The sequence below is a fragment of the Nanorana parkeri genome, unplaced genomic scaffold (assembly GCF_000935625.1).
Source record: "Nanorana parkeri isolate BGI_ZX_2015 unplaced genomic scaffold, ASM93562v1 scaffold60, whole genome shotgun sequence".
Classification (NCBI taxonomy): domain Eukaryota; kingdom Metazoa; phylum Chordata; class Amphibia; order Anura; family Dicroglossidae; genus Nanorana; species Nanorana parkeri.
The window spans coordinates 234,713-252,934 of NW_017306328.1; the positions used below are offsets into that span (position 1 = coordinate 234,713).

At 38.7% G+C, this 18,222-nt stretch overlaps 1 protein-coding gene across 1 annotated transcript in view; it reads right to left on the minus strand.

The window, feature by feature from the left end:
* Window positions 1-310: 310 nt before the first annotated feature.
* WWC2 (WW and C2 domain containing 2) overlaps window positions 311-18,222 on the minus strand; it is a 162,973-nt gene continuing 145,061 nt past the window's right edge. The window contains exons 18-23 of the mRNA XM_018576217.1: window positions 17,666-17,849; window positions 17,162-17,326; window positions 12,576-12,668; window positions 11,291-11,533; window positions 9,584-9,711; window positions 311-377 (exon numbers count right to left, since the gene is read on the minus strand). Coding sequence (XP_018431719.1) covers window positions 311-377; window positions 9,584-9,711; window positions 11,291-11,533; window positions 12,576-12,668; window positions 17,162-17,326; window positions 17,666-17,849 — 880 coding nt within the window. The remainder of the gene's footprint in view (window positions 378-9,583; window positions 9,712-11,290; window positions 11,534-12,575; window positions 12,669-17,161; window positions 17,327-17,665; window positions 17,850-18,222) is intronic.

Sequence of the window (18,222 nt, forward strand, 5' to 3'; positions counted from 1 at the left end):
TCTCTTTGCTCCAACTTTACAAAACATTATGAATACGTGTATGTGACACATACAAACTGTACAAAATTACCATCAGTGTACCAAATTACTCTACTTTGGTTTTTTCTTTTTCTTTTTTGTGTGTATTTTTTGGTGTTTTTTAATCTCCCTCTAGTAATTAATTCAACACAAGATATATTACAAATTAAAGGCTAAATGTAAAAAAATACTCTGTTTTAGGATAAAAGCAAGAGCTATGCTACAAAACAGTTCATCTAAAAAGATGGGCAACTGGAAAAATACAGCTGTGAAATTAAAAAATAAAATAAAATTATACATCATCAGCAGAGAGAGATGGGATGCTGATCTTGGCTCTGGTGAAATAAGCAATCTTCTCCCTGCAAGAAAGAAAAGCAACATGAGTCTGAGGTTCTAATCTGTTTTTAGTACATACAGAGAAACGGTCAGATCGATTCGCGTCTGCAAATAAGTAATTATCTGTAAATTCAAACAGCTAACCCAAAGACAAAGGACACTGAGCAGTGTGGCGCCAGCTTCCCTTCAGGATTCTTAGAAGATTGCTAATAACAGTAGAGGACAGCCTGCTATAATGTACTTAGTGCAACTTGGCTCACAGAGAAAACTAGATAATGAGATATTACTCCTTCTAAGAAAAATACATGTTATGGAGAGCTATTCTTTCAGTGTCATACAAAGGCACAGAGTTGTACTCCCGTCTTCATCTGGAACACTAGGGGCGCTGTCCCCCCCGAAGCCGCTTTGTTCTACAAACAAAGGCAAAGCCACTTACAGAACTGCAATCCTCAGTTACATTTAAGCAAGGTCACCATTTATTTAGACTACAACCGACCCAAAAACCTCAATACCGAACACAACACAGTAATAGAAATACAACACATGTGATTTGTCTAAAACTGGGATTCTATGGAGTGTTTGGTGTATTTTATTTCTAGATTATCAGTTATTTTCGTCTGGTTACAGGCAAATTGCAGTATCTTATATTTGTGGACAGGAACTCTGCCGTGTCTAGCAGATTTTGCCTTTTAATAACAAATGTATCTCAAAAGCTAATGAAATGAACCTTTGAGCAGGACAAATACAATTTACTAGGGCTGGTAATGATTAACATTTTTGTGTTCGATTAATCAAATTTTTTTTTAAATCGATTGATTCATTTCGATTAATTATAATGCACATACAGATCCAACTACATTGGCCTATACACATAAAGCACAGCAATGAAGTAATAAAATTAACTAGGATCACACTAATCCAGCACGTTATTAATCACGTGGGGCAACTCAGAATAATAACGTGCTGGATTAGTGTGATCCTAGTTCATTGTATGACTTCATTGCTGTGCTGTATGTGTATAGGCCAATGCCTTGGCTGGCGCTCGTGCAGAGAGTTTAAAAAAAAAATTAAATCGATGAAAAAAATTTTTATCGATCAAAAAGATTAACGATTAATCGAGAAACTAATTATTAATTTGCACAGCCCTACAATTTACATACAATAAAGCTGTGTAACCAATGTAGTTTTTTTTTTTTCTGTCATCAAGCTCTGGTGGAGTAAAAACCCCCAAAACAAAGAGGAAAAAAAAAACACATTTGGCAGCATTTTTTCCCCTCCTCTAGCAAAGCACCATTTGCTTAAGTGTATTATGACACAAGCTGACCTGTCAGTTACTGAAGCAGTGCATTCTGGGTCTTTGTCAGGTTTGAACATTTCTTATACGGCATGTGCAGTGAATATGAGGAAAAATACAGTAGAATTATTACACAGGACCAGAATCCTAAAGTAAAATGATTGTGGATCCCACAAAGGATTAAGGGAAGTATATTTAAAGTGACACTAAACTTAGGAGTTAAATCTTAAAAATGCATCAAGGTACCTTAACTATTAACAAAAATTGATTTTATTTGTGTAGAACTCGGGTGTAGATCCTCATAACATCCCTAAATTGGTGCTGACACTGTCCTTCCTTCTGGAGGGTGGCTTCTTTTGTTCCCCATGGTCCCTGTGTGTGTTGTAAAGTAGCCACCACTCTAAGCTCGCTCCCATGATGGACACACAACTAGGCAATTGAGCTGTTTTTGCCCGCGGGATTTTTTTTTGCTGCGATAACCACGCGGTTTTCAATGCATAGAGATGTCTATGGGACCATAACCGCCTCAAAATAGCTCCTGCACCTTTTTGAGCGACAGGCGATTTCGCCCACGTGACAAAATGCAAAGGTGATTTCTAGTTGATATAGTGACAGATTTATTTTCCTAGTTCATGTCTCATTCATAAATCCCTTCATAAGGAGTATTGTCTCTAAATTGTCTCAGGCTTGCGGGGAACCTCCTGGATGACAGTGGAATAGTCCTGAAGTGCTCAGCTGACTTGAGGACGTGATGGTGAAGTATCTTTGCAATACTTTAAGTGCTCAGGAGAACTTCTAGGATATGTGACACTTTGGTGAATTTTTGATGTCACAAATGCTGGATACAATTACTGCGCAGTTGTGAAATTATGCAAAATGTTACAAAGCATGTGCAGTGAGTCAGAAAACCGGAATGTGTTACAAGGACACTTTGAAAAAGATGCATAACAGAGATAACATTTTGTGGTTAGTTAGAATGACATTTTGGTCTTCGCCACAAAATTTTTTGTTGCACACATGTTCATAAATTCCCTGATTGTATTGTTGAATGATACTTCTGAACAGGGTTTGCAAACACTGTTTATAAACGCTTCTCTTCACAGCAGATGTAATACTCACCAAGCAAAATTACAGCCAGGGATTGCAAGCAAGAGCTTCAGAAGGAATGACAGCACAGGGAGCGGATTGAAGAACGTCACACGACCCCCCCCACCCCTCCAGCAATAATTGCAGCAGTTTAGGTATTGATTTATTGAAGAATGCCGCCCCTCATATGCAAACGCTTTCGGGGCCACACAGGGACCCCTTCATCAGGCTCAGAGATGACAGCAAGGATTGTTTCTTTTGTTAGCACAGGGAGAGGGACAGGGACTACTATGTATGTTGATTACGTTTTTTTGGGGTGTACATGGCATGCCCAAGGTACACAAGCTGTTAAATATTGTAACTTCCTACGATACCTCTGTTTATGGTTATTTATAAACCAACTTGTGCTTTTGGTTTATTAGTCCATTACTTTTTTCAGAGTAAAATAAGAACTCGGTAGGATAACAGAATTGTCTTTTAAAGAAAATCTGTACTTGTAACCCTGAAGCTTTACAACAGGCATTCGATGGGCTTCTCATGCCCTCTGAAAAGCCTGATCTGGGTATCGGGTACATTTGCACTACCAGCTACTTACACTAGAGAGCTCAATGCCCGAATTACTTCTCCCCAGGTCTGTCACAGGATAATGCAAATTTTCAAAAACACTGTATTAGGGCTGCAACAACTAATCGACATAATCGATTATAATCGATTATTGAAAAAGTTGTCAACTTTTTCAATAATCGATTAATCGGCTTCCGATCAGTTGGCCCTGTTCACGGCTCCACACGCTGTGCGCCGCACCTCCTCCCCACCTCCTCCTCGCCGCTGCCAGACCCGCTCGCATCCACGCTCCACACGCCGCACCTCCTCCCCGCCTCACATTTCCTGCCCATCCACGATCGGCAAGGCACGCGGGGAGATGTAGTAAGGAGGAGCAGGGGTGGGGGGATGACAGCAGCTGATAGACAGGTCCAATCTCAGAAGCAAGTTGCTGGAAGACTGCTCAGGTAAGCCTGCACTTTCCCACACATGGTGCTCTATAATGTATTGCTGGGATTTGTATTTCTCTATAGCTGATGGTACATTGTGCTGTATATTATACATAGGAATACAAATCCCAGCAATGCATTATACACTGTATGTATAATGTACTATTGCTGGGATTTGTTGTACTCCTCTATAGCTGGTGATATTCTGCATTGCGCTGTATAGAGGACTACAAGTCCACGCAATAATACATTATACAGCGCAATGCAGAATACCACCAGCTGTAGAAGAGTACAACAAATCCCAGCAATAATACATTATAAAGTGGTACAATGCTAAATACCACCAGCTATAGAGGACTGCAAAACCCAGCAATAGTACATTATACAGCGCAATGCAGAATGCGCTTTTGCTGGGTTTTGTAGTCCTCTATAGCCGTTGCCATTCTGCATGCATTGCTGTATAATTTTACACTTTCCATTTCACTATATTGCACACCACACTATCTTTTTTTTTCTTTTTTACTTCCACCGGTCCAAGCTTGCTCCTGTGGTGGATTACAACCTCAATACAAACTAGTAGTCCCATCACTGGAGCCATTTTTTAAACTTTATTTTATAGTTTATCCGATTAACCGATTAATCGAACTTAATAATCGGCTAACTAATCGATTTTTTAAAATAATCGTTAGCTGCAGCTCTACACTGTATTCACATAGGATTGTCAGGGTCTAGACTCCCAGACAGGCAGTACTATGACAATAGGAGCAAGGTGCCTACTGCAGAGTTTTAGGGTCACTTTGTTTTAGGTGCAGTCAGAACAGGTTGGCTTGTTAATTGTTCTTTTTGATAGAGAGCTGAAGTATACAGAGCGGTTATATGAATAGAAAATTATAATGAAGAATGCTTTGTAGTGAGATGTACAGCAGGCATTAACATCTGATTGCAAATAATAGTATTAGAAAAAAATGCACTTTAACAAGTGATGATATGTTGGATGCTTAGAGACAATGTATGACAATAGGAATGGAAAAATGAATCAAGTGGAAGTGGTCCACCCCGAGTTTTTTGTTTCCAATTTTGCTCGCAGGCAATACTGTCCAGGCTGTCATATGAGCTCTGTTGGGAACATAAGAAGCTTTCTATTTATAGAAAATAGAAGGCCGCTGCGGCATCCCACAACACAATGTGGACACTTTGTCTGCTGTGAGATGGGTAGAAATGACAGAGAAAAAAGTCAAGCTATTCCAGCTTAATGTTGGGGGTCCTGGCTGCACCATGAATGATTTGCCAAATATAAATGTAAATAAAGGCACCTTGTGATGTCTACTTATTTTGTTAGATGGAAAACAATACACCGATTTGCCACAATTAGGTAATACAACCACAAACAAAGAGAACACTCCTAATCGCATAGCAATTATCAAAAAGATTATTAATGGAATTACAAAAAGCTGGTGCATACAAAAATACAAACAATACACCCTAAAAACAAAACACAAATCATAATGTAATACCCCCAATGATGCAAAAGGAGGAGTAGTCAGTCAAAAAAAAAGGTAAACCAATAAGCCCATGGTCTAGGTGCATCATGGCTAAGCCACTTCTTCAGGAGTTGCATACACTTCTACCCTAGCCAATGCATGCAAATTTTGAATTGAGCTCGGCTCTAATATTCTTATATGCTCTACATGTTCACTATTTCACATTACTAAGCCTGCAAGACCTTGGTCTTTTTTTCACCAATGTATGTATTACAGGGGCAGGTTATGCTTTACTGTGGGTATTCCATTATTATTTGCAAGTGTGGTTGTTTTTAAATGGTTTATGGGCTAGGATGTGTTATTTGTATTTTTGTATACTCAAGCTTTCTGTAATTGTATTAATAGTAATTAACATTTTTTGTAGTAATTCATATGCAGTAACTTGTTATAGGAGTGCTTTCTTTCTTTTGTGGCTGTGTAAAATTGTTTGCACTCCTTGCTGCGGTGTGATCCCTATATGTAAAACCATTAGTTCATTTAACTTATTACTGGTGAACAGCATTAAAGTAGATGTTATATGCTAACCACATGGGAAAAATGAATCGCATGTGTACAAAATGTAAAGAATGGGTACAGTAGAAACAGAAAACTGAATCAGGTTTCAGGCATCATTTGTTTGAAAACCAAAATAACTTTCTTTTGACACCAGATAAATGTAGGAAGTACATGTGCTTAACAAAGCATGACATAATCCTATTCCCACTGGTGTTAATAATATGTATAATGGATGAATAGCAGTGTAATACAATAAAGAATGCTGTTTTCTTTAAAGGATGTCTGGGGCTGGTTCATGATATAACCTAAATAGTATACCTAAATGATAGTAACATAAATGATCATGGAAAAAGTGCTGAATATAAATGATGCACTATGCATCCCTGATCGGGCAGCACGGTCATGACTCTCAGATCATAGTCAATATATGCTGCATAGGCTTTGGTTTGATTTTTGGACACAGGGCTTTAATATGTCCTGATATAATGCTTTCAAATGTGGAAGGTACCGTGTGCCATACATTTCTAATATTTCCCCTAAGAACAACCGATCTTCTCTCTGTAAACATCTTGCTAAATATTGCAGCAATAGATCTAACCAATTGTTGGGTCTGTTATACTGACTCACTCAAGACTGTCTTAGCTTGTTCAACTATTTTATTTTGTCATCCACTGTTGCTTTGTTTGTCTTTTGTACATACACATACTGGACATGTGAACATTTGTGAATTGTCTACAACTCTTGATGGCAGGAATACTTTCAGAGCGTAACATTTCTGGGACTTAAAGCAAATAATCTAATGCTTAGACTGTTGCATGCGGGTATTTTCAATGAGTGAGATTTATTGGTAAGATTTTATATTCTTTGGTCTCATTTTGTTCTCTTTCCATAGTTTTACATATTACCATGCTATATGTCTGGTTTACTTCCTGTTATTTTTGTTTCGTTAAGACTTGTGTATTTTTCTCAGACACATCTGAGATATTCCTTATCAGTGTAACTATGATCTCAGTGTGACTTTCTATGCAACACATGTGTGTAATGTACTACTGGCTCTAGACCTTTTTGATTGGAAATGCTGCTTTGCGATGCATATTGAATGGTGTACACTTTTACTGGTTTCTCCACTTTTGTCCTTGTTGATACCAATAAAAACTATTGAAACTATATTTCTGTACAAGGTTACTCCTCCCAAAACGTATTTTTGAGTTTCAAGTATTGTTATAGCAGATTATAGAACCAGACACTTTTTATATCCGTTCAAACAGGGCAAAAGAAAAGCTTGACGTATGCTAAGATCATGTTTCAGGTTTAGGGTACTGCTGTCTACTATTGCACTTAATTATATACATATTCTTTTTTTGTTTATGGAATATAAAAGGTATGATGCAAATATATTTCCTCTAACATTAGCTACAGTATGTGTGGAAGTATAGTAAAATAAGTTTTTTTATGCAAAAAAGGAGTCTGCATGTATCTTTCATTGCCACCTTAGGCCCTCGGGCATCCAGAAACACAGGATACCCTAATATGCAGAGGAGCATAGTGTGTTTCAACAGGACAAGTTTGAATATTTCAGGCAGTTGACAAAGTAGCAACTACTGGACCTCAGGAGGGCTGAGACATTTTTAAACAAATTAAGTGATGCGATCCATACGTGTAAAGATGGAGGACGTGCATGGATGGAGGAATCTCCCCTGTTGGCACACCCAACAGCCACAACACCTGCAGCTGCCTGGATATTTAAACAGTGACTGCATCTGTTTGCCAGATCATGTTCCACCCGCCTCAATCGATTATTAAATCGGCCTTTTTCGAGCCAGATGGTGCCAAAATCTGAGCCATGTACAACCGCAAAAATTCCCAAAATCTGTAAAATCTACATAAAAACAGAATGCAATGATTTGCTAATCTCATAAACCCATATTTAATTCACAATAGAAGATATGAAACATATCAAATGTTTAAACTGAGAAAAAATAAGGCAATTTTGAAATTGATGGCAGCAACACGTCTCAAAAAAGTTGGGACAGGGCAACAAAAAGCTGGCAAAGGAAGTGGTACTGACAAGGAAGAGCTGGAAGAAAATGTTTCAACTAATTAGGTTAATTGGCAACAGGTCAGTAACATGAGGTATAAAAAGAGCATCTTAGAGAGTCAGAGTGTGTCAGAAGTAAAGATAGGCAGAGGTTCTCCAATCTGCGAAAAGCTGCATCAAAAAATTTCAGGATAATGTTCCTCAATGTAAAATTGCAAAGACTTTAAATATATCATCAAAAATATTCTGAGAATCTGGGGAAGTATATGTGCACAAGGGACAAGGCTGAAACACAATATTGGATGCCTCTGATCTTCGGGCCCTCAGACGGCACTGCATTAAAAACAGGCATCATTATGTGATGGACATCACTGCATGGGCTCCGGAATACTTCCAAAATCACTGTCTGCGAACAGTTCACTGTGCCATCAAAAAACGCAAGTTAAAGCTCTATCATGCGAAGAAGAAGCTGTAATTGAACATGATCCAGAAACGCTGCTGTCTTCTCTGGGCCAAAGATCATTTAAAATGGTCTGTGGCCAAGTGGAAAACTGTTCTGTGGTCAGACGAATCGAAATTTTACATTCTTTTTAGCAACCATGGGCACTGCATCCTCCGGACTAAAGATAAGAGGGACCTTCCGGCTTGTTATCAGCGCTCAGCTCATAAGCATGCATCTCTGATGTTATGGGGGTGCATTAGTGCATACGGAATGGGCAGCTTGCACATCTAGAAAGGCACCATCAATGCTGAAAGATATATCCAGGTTTTAGAGCAGCATATGCTCCCATCCAGGTGACGTCTTTTTCAGGGAAGGCTTTGAATATTTCAGCAGAACAATGCTAAACCACATACTGCATCTATGACAACAGCATGACTTCATAGTAGAAGAGTCCGGGTGCTTACCCGACCTGCCTGCAGTCCAGACCTTTCACCAATTGAAAATATTTGGAGCAAGAATGGGGCAACATTCCTCTCCCAAAACTCCAGCAACTGGTCTCCTCAGTTCCCGGATGTTTACAGAGTGTTGTTAATAGAAGAGAGGATGGTACACCGTGGTAAACATGGCCCCTGTCCCACCTTTTTTGAGACGTGTTGCTACCATCCATTTCAAAATCACCTTATTATTTTCTTAAAATGGTCCATATTCTCAGTTTAAGCATTTGATATGTTTTCTATTTTCTATGGTGAATAAAATATGAGTTTATGAGATTTACAAATCATTGCATTTTGTTTTTATGTAGATTTTACACAGCGTCCCAACTTTTTTGGAATTGAGGTTGTATGGCTAGCTTTAACCTAGGTGATGGGTCAATATAATCTTTTATAGTGAAACTTGCAGAATTATAATAATATTAAATGTACAGATTACTTCATTGCTATAGCCATGACTGGTTTACTAGGGTGTTTGGTGTATACTATATACAAAAGAAAGTAGACTTGCAGTGTGCAAAAACCTCAGTCTGTTATCCTCACACAAGCATAACCATATTAGCTCTGCTTTTCTAATACTAAATGCTTTTAAGTGCTTCCCTGTGGGACAATAATGAATGCTTCCAACAGTCCAAAGGTTTTCTTATCTCACTTGGGAAATCTCTGAGAAAGCTGATGTTGAGGCAGCAATCTGTGAATGGACATAAATCTTACTACTTCTTTTTCTCGTAGGACATCTGCATGTCTGTAGCCTAATTCACTGGTAAAGTGTATGATCACAAGGGGAAAGAAGGGAGTTCCACTCTAATATGGCAGTGTTGCAATGCAGTGTCAAGTTTCAGACGCTCACCTGAAAGATTGTACTTGTAGAGGCACTTTCTGGCTCTGTTCCCGCAGCCTGCACACGTCCTTGGAGGCTTTTCTCATTAATTTTTCAGCGCTCAGTCCTTGCTTTTGTTCCTCCTTTGATTGTTCAGCCTACAGACAAATAAAACCACAATCTGTCATTTACTTCTAAAGCACCACTTGCTAGGATGTATTACATAACTTCAGTTAGCGGGTTATTCTATTGGCAGCCAACTATTTTATAGGCAGGTCACATTTGAGCTACAGTGCAGGAAACCTAACATTGTGTAATACACACAAATACTGTATATTTTACTAATGCATTCACTTTATCCAGTTATGACAGATTATAGGTCTGGTTGAAAACAAAAGCAAGAATCTTGTATTCTCAGACCCTTGTCCTCTTAAAGACTGATCACTGCTACTCGTCCTCCTTTTGCAGGGTGACTGGTTCTGTATCCGGCCCTTCTCTAGTTTTCTGCAGGCAGCCTGTAGTGGGTAAGTCTACTACATCCCTTCCACAGCTCTGCTCTCTGCACAGGCTATGTACAGCACAATGATGATGTCACTGCTACATTTACAAAGCAATACCTATGCTTGCAAAGGCATTTGGTGTTCACAAATCGGATGTCTATCCTTTGCGGCTTTTGAAGAATATACTTGAATGAAAATGTTTATGAAAAGCTGAGCACTTGGGGTAAGTAGGACTTTTAAGAGAGAACAGGCTATATATAAAAAACTAATTTTATGGAACACATCTAAAAATAACACCACTCAGTAAAAAAAAAAACATGCATCCCCTTTAGAATAATAATAATAATAATAATCTTGATGATTGTCAAAAGGCAGGAGCCTCAAATGATTGATATATCCTGAAGTCACATTTTGTTTAAATGCCGTGCCGATGCACAAAACACCATGAGAGCAATGTATAGTCATAACGTGATACAGGTTTTAGTTGCAGGTGGCTTGGCAACAGGAATTTGAATATAATTTTCTGCATATCACAGTCATATCCACTACACCACAAGGGTCTATAACCTGTAGAAATCAGATATTGTGCATTTACATATCCATGTGTCATAGGTAACCCATATAAAGCTAGTACATCAACATTAAAAGCATCTGTCATTGAGCAAAAGCCCCGGGCATCCATCGATATAATAGCTATGGTACATGATGACATAAATGCACAGTGTATCAATTTGTATCACAGGTGTTGAGTGAGATGATCCCATGAACTATAGCAGAAATCTCCTCACATATAGACGTTCCATCTTGCATCTGATCAAACTGTTATTTTCATTGTAAAGTTCCACATCTTTGTAAGCTTGAACCGCAGCAACGGGTACTGCTGACATACACAGTGTATCAATTTGTATCACAGCTTAGTAACTGAGACGATCACACATGGACATCTCCTGATTCACATATACCTGCTCCAATATACTGATTGCAATCTCGTACCTGGTCAAACTGATATATATTCATTGTGTAGTTCTAAGCTGGGTCAACCGCAGCTGTGGATATTGCTACAATCGCTTTAAAAAGACCTATGCTGTCCTACATAGATAGATAGATATATATATATTTCAATAAATATAAAATACACACATTACACATACACTTTTAAAAACAATTCGTCGGTCAGGAAATTTGCTAAATGACATTCCCTGTAATGGAGTCACTGTTCATAGCAAGGCATTATTACCTTCTTTTCTGCTAGTTTTAGCAGCTTCTGGAAGCGTTCATCCTCCAGGACATATGGTGGTAGTTCAGTCTCCCCAATGGCTTTCATCTCCTCTAATCTTTGCTTTAGGTCTCTTAGGGACTGTAGCTCATCATTAAGTCGGCTCTGTCTAGTCCTTGATGCTTGCAGATCCAGCTCCAAGTCTAGAGAAGTCCTTTCGCGACATTCATGCATTGCTCTTCGTGTCATTGCCTGACATACAGGCTAATAATAATAATAATAATAATAATAGGCATAAATGTACAGTTAAAGAAAATAGTGAAAATAAAATAATGTTTCTATTCCATGTGATTTGATGGATCTAACCAGGTAATTTCTGAGCCTAACAAGATATATTTCTGAGTAACTAAGCACATTATTTGTATGAGTGACTGTTATAAAAGCTGAAGGTGAATTGTGCCACGTTCCCCATACGTAAAGTAAGTTATCAGCACATATTCTGCTTTTGTACACTGTACCAATCCCTTTAAAAGAATAACAGAGGTAAAAAGTAAAATCCACCTATTGTTAATGGTAAACCTGGAAATATTGAATAATAGATAAGGTTTTCCTAACAAAGAATAATTATTGTTTCACAAAGATCTTATGGTGCGGTATTTATCGGATACCAAAATAAATGTATTATTAAATATTCCTTAGCAGCACTACAAAAAGTGAACATAGCGTATATCACCTTTCTGTTTCACCTAAATATGAGAAAATCCTCACTGTGATGTATAAATCTATTCTTGACTCGGGTCCCTCTCCAATTATCAGGTACCAGGAGTAAAGGGACTGAGATTTGTGTTCAGGTACTGGGCGCTTTTTACTTTAATGCACAGAATGCATTAAAGTAAAAAAACTCTCAGCCTTTAATGCTACTTTTACCTTCCCAATCAAATCATCAGAGGACATTTAGAGCAGTGGTTCCTCACAGTGTGGATTTAAAGGTAAATAAAGCATGACCAACGTGGTGGCTCCAAAGAAATGACTCATTTTGGGTGGAGCCTTAATTGATGAAAAGGAAGGCCGGGGATGCTGAAATATGTGCAACGCCTTTACATACATTTTATACACTCTTACAAATGATGCACACTGGCTTAAAATAAGCCTTAAGCTGTCATTACACCATCACCTTGCATTTAGATTACATTTATTATTTGCAATTCACAATTAATCATACACTATTATTTTACATCAGTAGATATTCCAGGAACAATTATTTTATAGCTGTCATCTACTTCTATATTTTGTGCTTGTTACATACCCTTTTTACTCTCAGACTGCGCCGTTCTGTTGCATTCCTTACAAAAGGAGACTTCTTAGCAAGAGTTGAGCTGTCACTGTCACTTCGATTTAACTGCAAGAAATACGTAAAAGGAAGATGATAAAAAAAAGTGCATTCAAAGTCCATCTAAAGCATCTTGTTTTTCCTCTCCGAGTGATAAACATTTTCAAAGCAAGATGACACATTAAAGCATATCAAAACCCAAAAACGAAAATATATTGAACACTTGGGTGTAGGGGCTGCATTAGTTTTCTTCTTTCAGACTTTCTTTCCTTTAATTTCACCTCCCGATGTGACCTACAAATAAAGCCGGGCAAACAAGACATATTTTCTTCGTTCAGTCCACAGGTTGAAATGAAGAAAATATATATCAGATTCCTCCATTAATGCTGATGAGCACTGATCGAGGAATCCCCTGCTGTCTTCATTGCAGAGCGATGTGATTCCAAGGGGTATTTATATTTATTGTTGGTATTTACATAGCACTGACAACTTGAGCAGCCCTTTACATAGTGCACATTCACATCGTTCCCTGCCCTCAAGGAGCTTACAATCTAACGTCCTTATCTCACATGCATACATACGGGGCCAATTTAGACAGGAGCCAATTAACCTAACGGCATGTTTTTGGAGTGTGGGAGGAAACCGGAGTACCCGGGAGGAAACCCACGCAAGCATAGGGAGAACATGCAAAGTCCTTGCAGTTAGTGACCTGGCCGGTATTTGAACCAGGGACCCCCAGTGCTGCACAGCACAAGCACTAACCACTACACCACTGTGCTGCTTATTCAGGAAAACACACAGCCCAGTCTTACTGGTATGGGCAATGTACCTCACATATATGGCTTTATAATTTTACCATAGTTCCACTTTAATCACGCAATCTGTAAATACCATTAGGCACACTTGTAGCCAAGGGTGTAAATAAGTGGGCAATTTATGTGACAACTGCCCACCTCCCCAAAAAATGCAAAACGTCAGCAGCACATCTTTTCCATAATGCATCGCTTTTATCCAATGCTTTCTTATACTCTGCATTTCCCTGGACAACTGCAATTTTGGTAAATCAGTTTTAATTATATTCAGCAGCACATGCCCACCCCGTCTTCTCTGCCCTCTGGGCTGCTGCCCCTTCTGCTCATGGCTAATACACTGTACAGTCCTATATTCCATCACACTCCAGATATAAATTCTACAATTTTGTATTAGAATTGTAGAAGGAATTATTGAAGCAAAACAAAAGCAAATGCATCCAGAAAGCACCATATTATTTTTTGCCCATTGAAAATTCACTTCCAGGTGAGAAGGGTTAACATTGCATTTTATTTCAAGCAAAGGGTGTGTCTTCATTCAAGTGGAGATAATGTCGTTTTTGGCAAGAATTCAACGTTTAATGCAAGACTTAAAGACACTAGGGTCAGCTTACACAAGAATAGAGCAAGTGAGGATTTCTGAGCGATGTCTCTGCTTAGGACTGGATGAAAGGCCAAGATGCTGATCCCATTCTTTAAAATGGCCTCAGATTATCTGGTGATATTTGATATCGGAAGCATAAATAATGGAGATGCCAGATTTAGCCAGGCAAATGATATAGAATATACAGGATGCGCAGTGACCTCTAGTCACCTCCAAAATGTGCCAAGTTTAAATGAACAGGATATAATTCTATTCTCCACTTATCTGATGGTCAAGTTCCACGAACACAGAACATGGTACAATTAGGTTCACAAATGTTCTTGTAACCCTTTTAGTATTTTAATATTGTTACATAGATCCTGATTATTTGTATAGAAACTTGCTATTTCTGTCTCACGATGTGTGCTGCAATGTATTATGGTTGTTAGAGTTGACACAAAAATATTTGGAGTTTCTCAGTACTTAAGGGTCCTGTCAGATGACAGATTTGTACAATCCATCTGGCTAGTTAAAAGAAAAAACAAACTTTTCAGTAGCAGTCTACTAGTTGGTTCTCTGTGGCTCTGTCATATAGAAATGAATAAGGGATTGTGATGTGACACCATACACCTGGACAGCCAACACGGTGCCAATGTACAATTATCATGGGGATGTTTTCCACCCGCCATAAGAAAAAGACGGTACATTTATGAAATGTTGTCTAATATATCAAATATATTACGAAGGATATCTCCACTATAAAAGTTAGTGCTGGGCAGGGATATGGAGATTTGCTACACAGCATCTGATGCATGCTTCTGTGTCAGAGTATTCCTTCTCTAGTGAAAATGCAGGTCATCAGACCTGACAATATTATACATCCTCCCCACAGTGACAAAAGTGAAAAGAATCTACAAGAACAGGAGCATAGCTCTAAATCAGACATGTGCTGGTTTCACTAGCAGTTTGGGTCCACGATGGGGTTTGCTAACCAGATTTGCTTTTCAAAGTTTAAAGTGTAGCTCCACTTTTGCAGTGAAATTTGGAAAAATCCCACTTTATCGCCACTATATCAAAAAATATGTTTTTTTTTAAATAAAGTATTTCTTGCCTTTTAGGTGTTTCTGTTTAGCTGGCCTTTGCAAACTTCTCTTTTATTAAACTAGTGACAGGAAACGCTTTCTGTCCCCATGGAAAAACCAGGGACAGGCCGGGCTTCCCCTCATTAACATACAATGCTTCTACATCTTTAACCCTTTGTTAGGACAGACTGTGTTGAAATCTAGTTTACAGCTGATAATGTTATCTGCCAGCACAGTACAGACCAGGTTAGTTATAGTAACATTAACCTGCACAGCCCCCCTTGCATTCCAGAGCAAAACTCAGTACAGAGAATAACAACTTTTCTTGTATTGTAGAAGCAGCAAAAAAAGTGACACTAAACTCAGGAGTTAAGAGAACTGTAGCCAAAACTTTTTTGTCCGTAGTTCTTTTTTGGGTCACAGAGAACTAACGTCCTCCTGTGACCAAAAACTGAGCATATAGCAGGAACTTACAGTCACCACTATCTGTTGGGAGAAGATCGTGAATTGAGCAATCAGCGGCATGTGATCACTTAGTTCTCGATCTATAGAGCTGACGTGTGACCGCTGCAATGTCACATGTCAGTTCTAACTATTGGGATGAGTGTATCTCACTCATCTCATAATCCTCCTTTAAAGAAGAATTCCAGGAAAACATTTTCTTAACCCTTCCAGTGGGGCTACCTCCGCACTGCAAGGGTTAAGTGCTCGTTTTTGCCTAGGTTAAAAAATAACAAAGTTCTACTCACCCGAAGCACCGAGGTTACCAGCTGTCATAGAACTCCCACCAGCCTCTCTCCTCCTCTGCTGCAGCATTGTCATCTTCCTCAGCGTCCTCATGTCTATTTACACAGTGATTATTTACAGGACCTTAGAATGCTGCACGGGAGGGGGAGAGAGGGTGGAAGGACCAGTCTAAGAACAAGCTGGCTCGAAGCATCGAGTGAATGTAACTTTTTTTTTTTTTTAACCTAGACATAAACAAGCAGTTCACCCTTGCAGTGCGGGGGTAGCCCTACTGCAAGGGTTAGTAAAAACAATAATTCGTCTTTAAATCTTAAAAATACATTCAAGTACCTTAACTATTAACAAATGGACCTTATTTGTGTATCACTCGGTTGTAGATCCTCAAATGATTTCTGAATTGCTGCTGACACTGGCCTTCCTTCTGGAAGGTGGCTACTTTTGTTCCCCATGGTCCCCGGTATGTGTTGTAAAGTAGCTACTGCTCCAAGTTCACTCCTGTGATACAGTTGTAGACTATAACTTCATTACACATTAGTATGAGATTGTAGTATATCACAAGAGTGAGCTTGGAGCAGTGGGACCATAGGTAACAAAAGTAGCCACCCTCCAGAAGGAAGGACAGTGTCAGCATCAATTCAGAGATGATTTGAGGATCTATAGCTGAGTGATGCACAAGTAATAGTTGGGGTACTTGAATGCATTTTAAGATTTAATTCCTGAGTTTAGTGTCACTTTAAGTTATGCTATGTGAATAGAAACATGCAACAAATGTAAAGTAGTGGAAGTACACTTTAAGCTGAAAGACTCAAACATACTGGCAAGAAGAAGTTATCATACAATTCTATCAGTCCAACAAAACAACAGACCATATCCCAATCATGCTGGCTGTACACGTTTGCTTTGCCAAACAGAAGGATCTGAGTTTAGACAGAGCCACTGAGTGGCATGTTTTGTCTGCTTGTGGCGTGACTTTGAGGCTGTGGATATTATACAACATTTTTCTTTTTTGCAGTTTCGGATATAGGACAGTGGGGAAGAGGGTGTGTGGTGGTAAACTTGGTTTATTTAGTGCACTGTATTCATCTGAATTACACAACTGAAAGATAGCCTTCTACTAAACATCCAGCCTAGAAAATGTATGTTCCCCAACATCTCCGAACAAGCAAAACAGTAGCTAGATATATTTTTTAATGATGTCACAAAGGTAGCAAAATCCATAGGACTGTAATTGTTTAAGTTTACTGACATTGTGTAAATTGCATTTGTGTACACCGGTATACGCATATACACAAACACGCATCTTTCTGTGTAGATGCACTTCTGTATAGTAAGACCACTTACCCTACAAATGTACTGGTTCTTCTCTCCTGGGGAGAACGTCTGTGACCGTACGATCATGCTGTTTCTAACAAATGGTCGCTGTCTTCCACTAAGACTACTTCTGTCCTTTGGCCGCACTGAAATATTTTCATGAACTGTTTCTTCCGTATTTGTCTCTTTGTCGACCTTTAGTTCAGGAACAAACATGAAAGTTAACATGTCAATGTAAAGTTATTTGAGACAACATTACAAGTTTGACTGTCCCAGTGCCTTCCAGTACCCAGCACAGTATTTGACAGCCCACACCCACCAGAAGGTACATTTCCGATGGAGTAGATTTTAATGGTTTGTTGAAGAGATTTGTATAATCTCTATTAGCATCAGAGATTGAGTGACTTTCCACTAGAAATGGTGCTAAAGTAAAAAGCATTAGGTAATGGGGGGCATTTTCTACAGGATAATCTATGTGTGTGTTAGTTACCCCATAATGACTGACATATATATGCTAATTATGATGACATTTACCAGTGTTGGCAGTTCAGCAGCAGGAAGTGGAGTAGAGGTAGGATCCCAGCTGTTTGTTTCATCATACGTTTCGGTCTGTGGCTCTTCTGGGTCAGTAGGTAATTGCAATGAGGAAGAGTAATACTCATCCATATGTTCTGTGGGCCCAGTTTCATCAAGAGCCTCTTCTCCCTGTAGTTCAATCCTAAGGCCAAGAGGAGATTACAGAATTAAGCAGAATTGTTAATTTTCTTCCATTTTCACACTGATTTACTGAATGAATATACAGTATACTGTATGCAAGAGTGTTTGTGAGCTGATCAGAAAATTAATTATATTGATTCAGCAAGCTGTAACTGTAAAACAAAATGAGATTGCACCAATCAGATTGCAGGTTGCTGGTATCCGATTAACTAGCAGATTATCTCATATATAATTCATATATTATATATACATACATATATATATATATATATACATACATACATACATACATACACACACACACACACTGAGTGGCCAGATTATTATGACCACCTGACGTTTTTAGGCAAATTAGCTATAATTTCGCGCTGAAG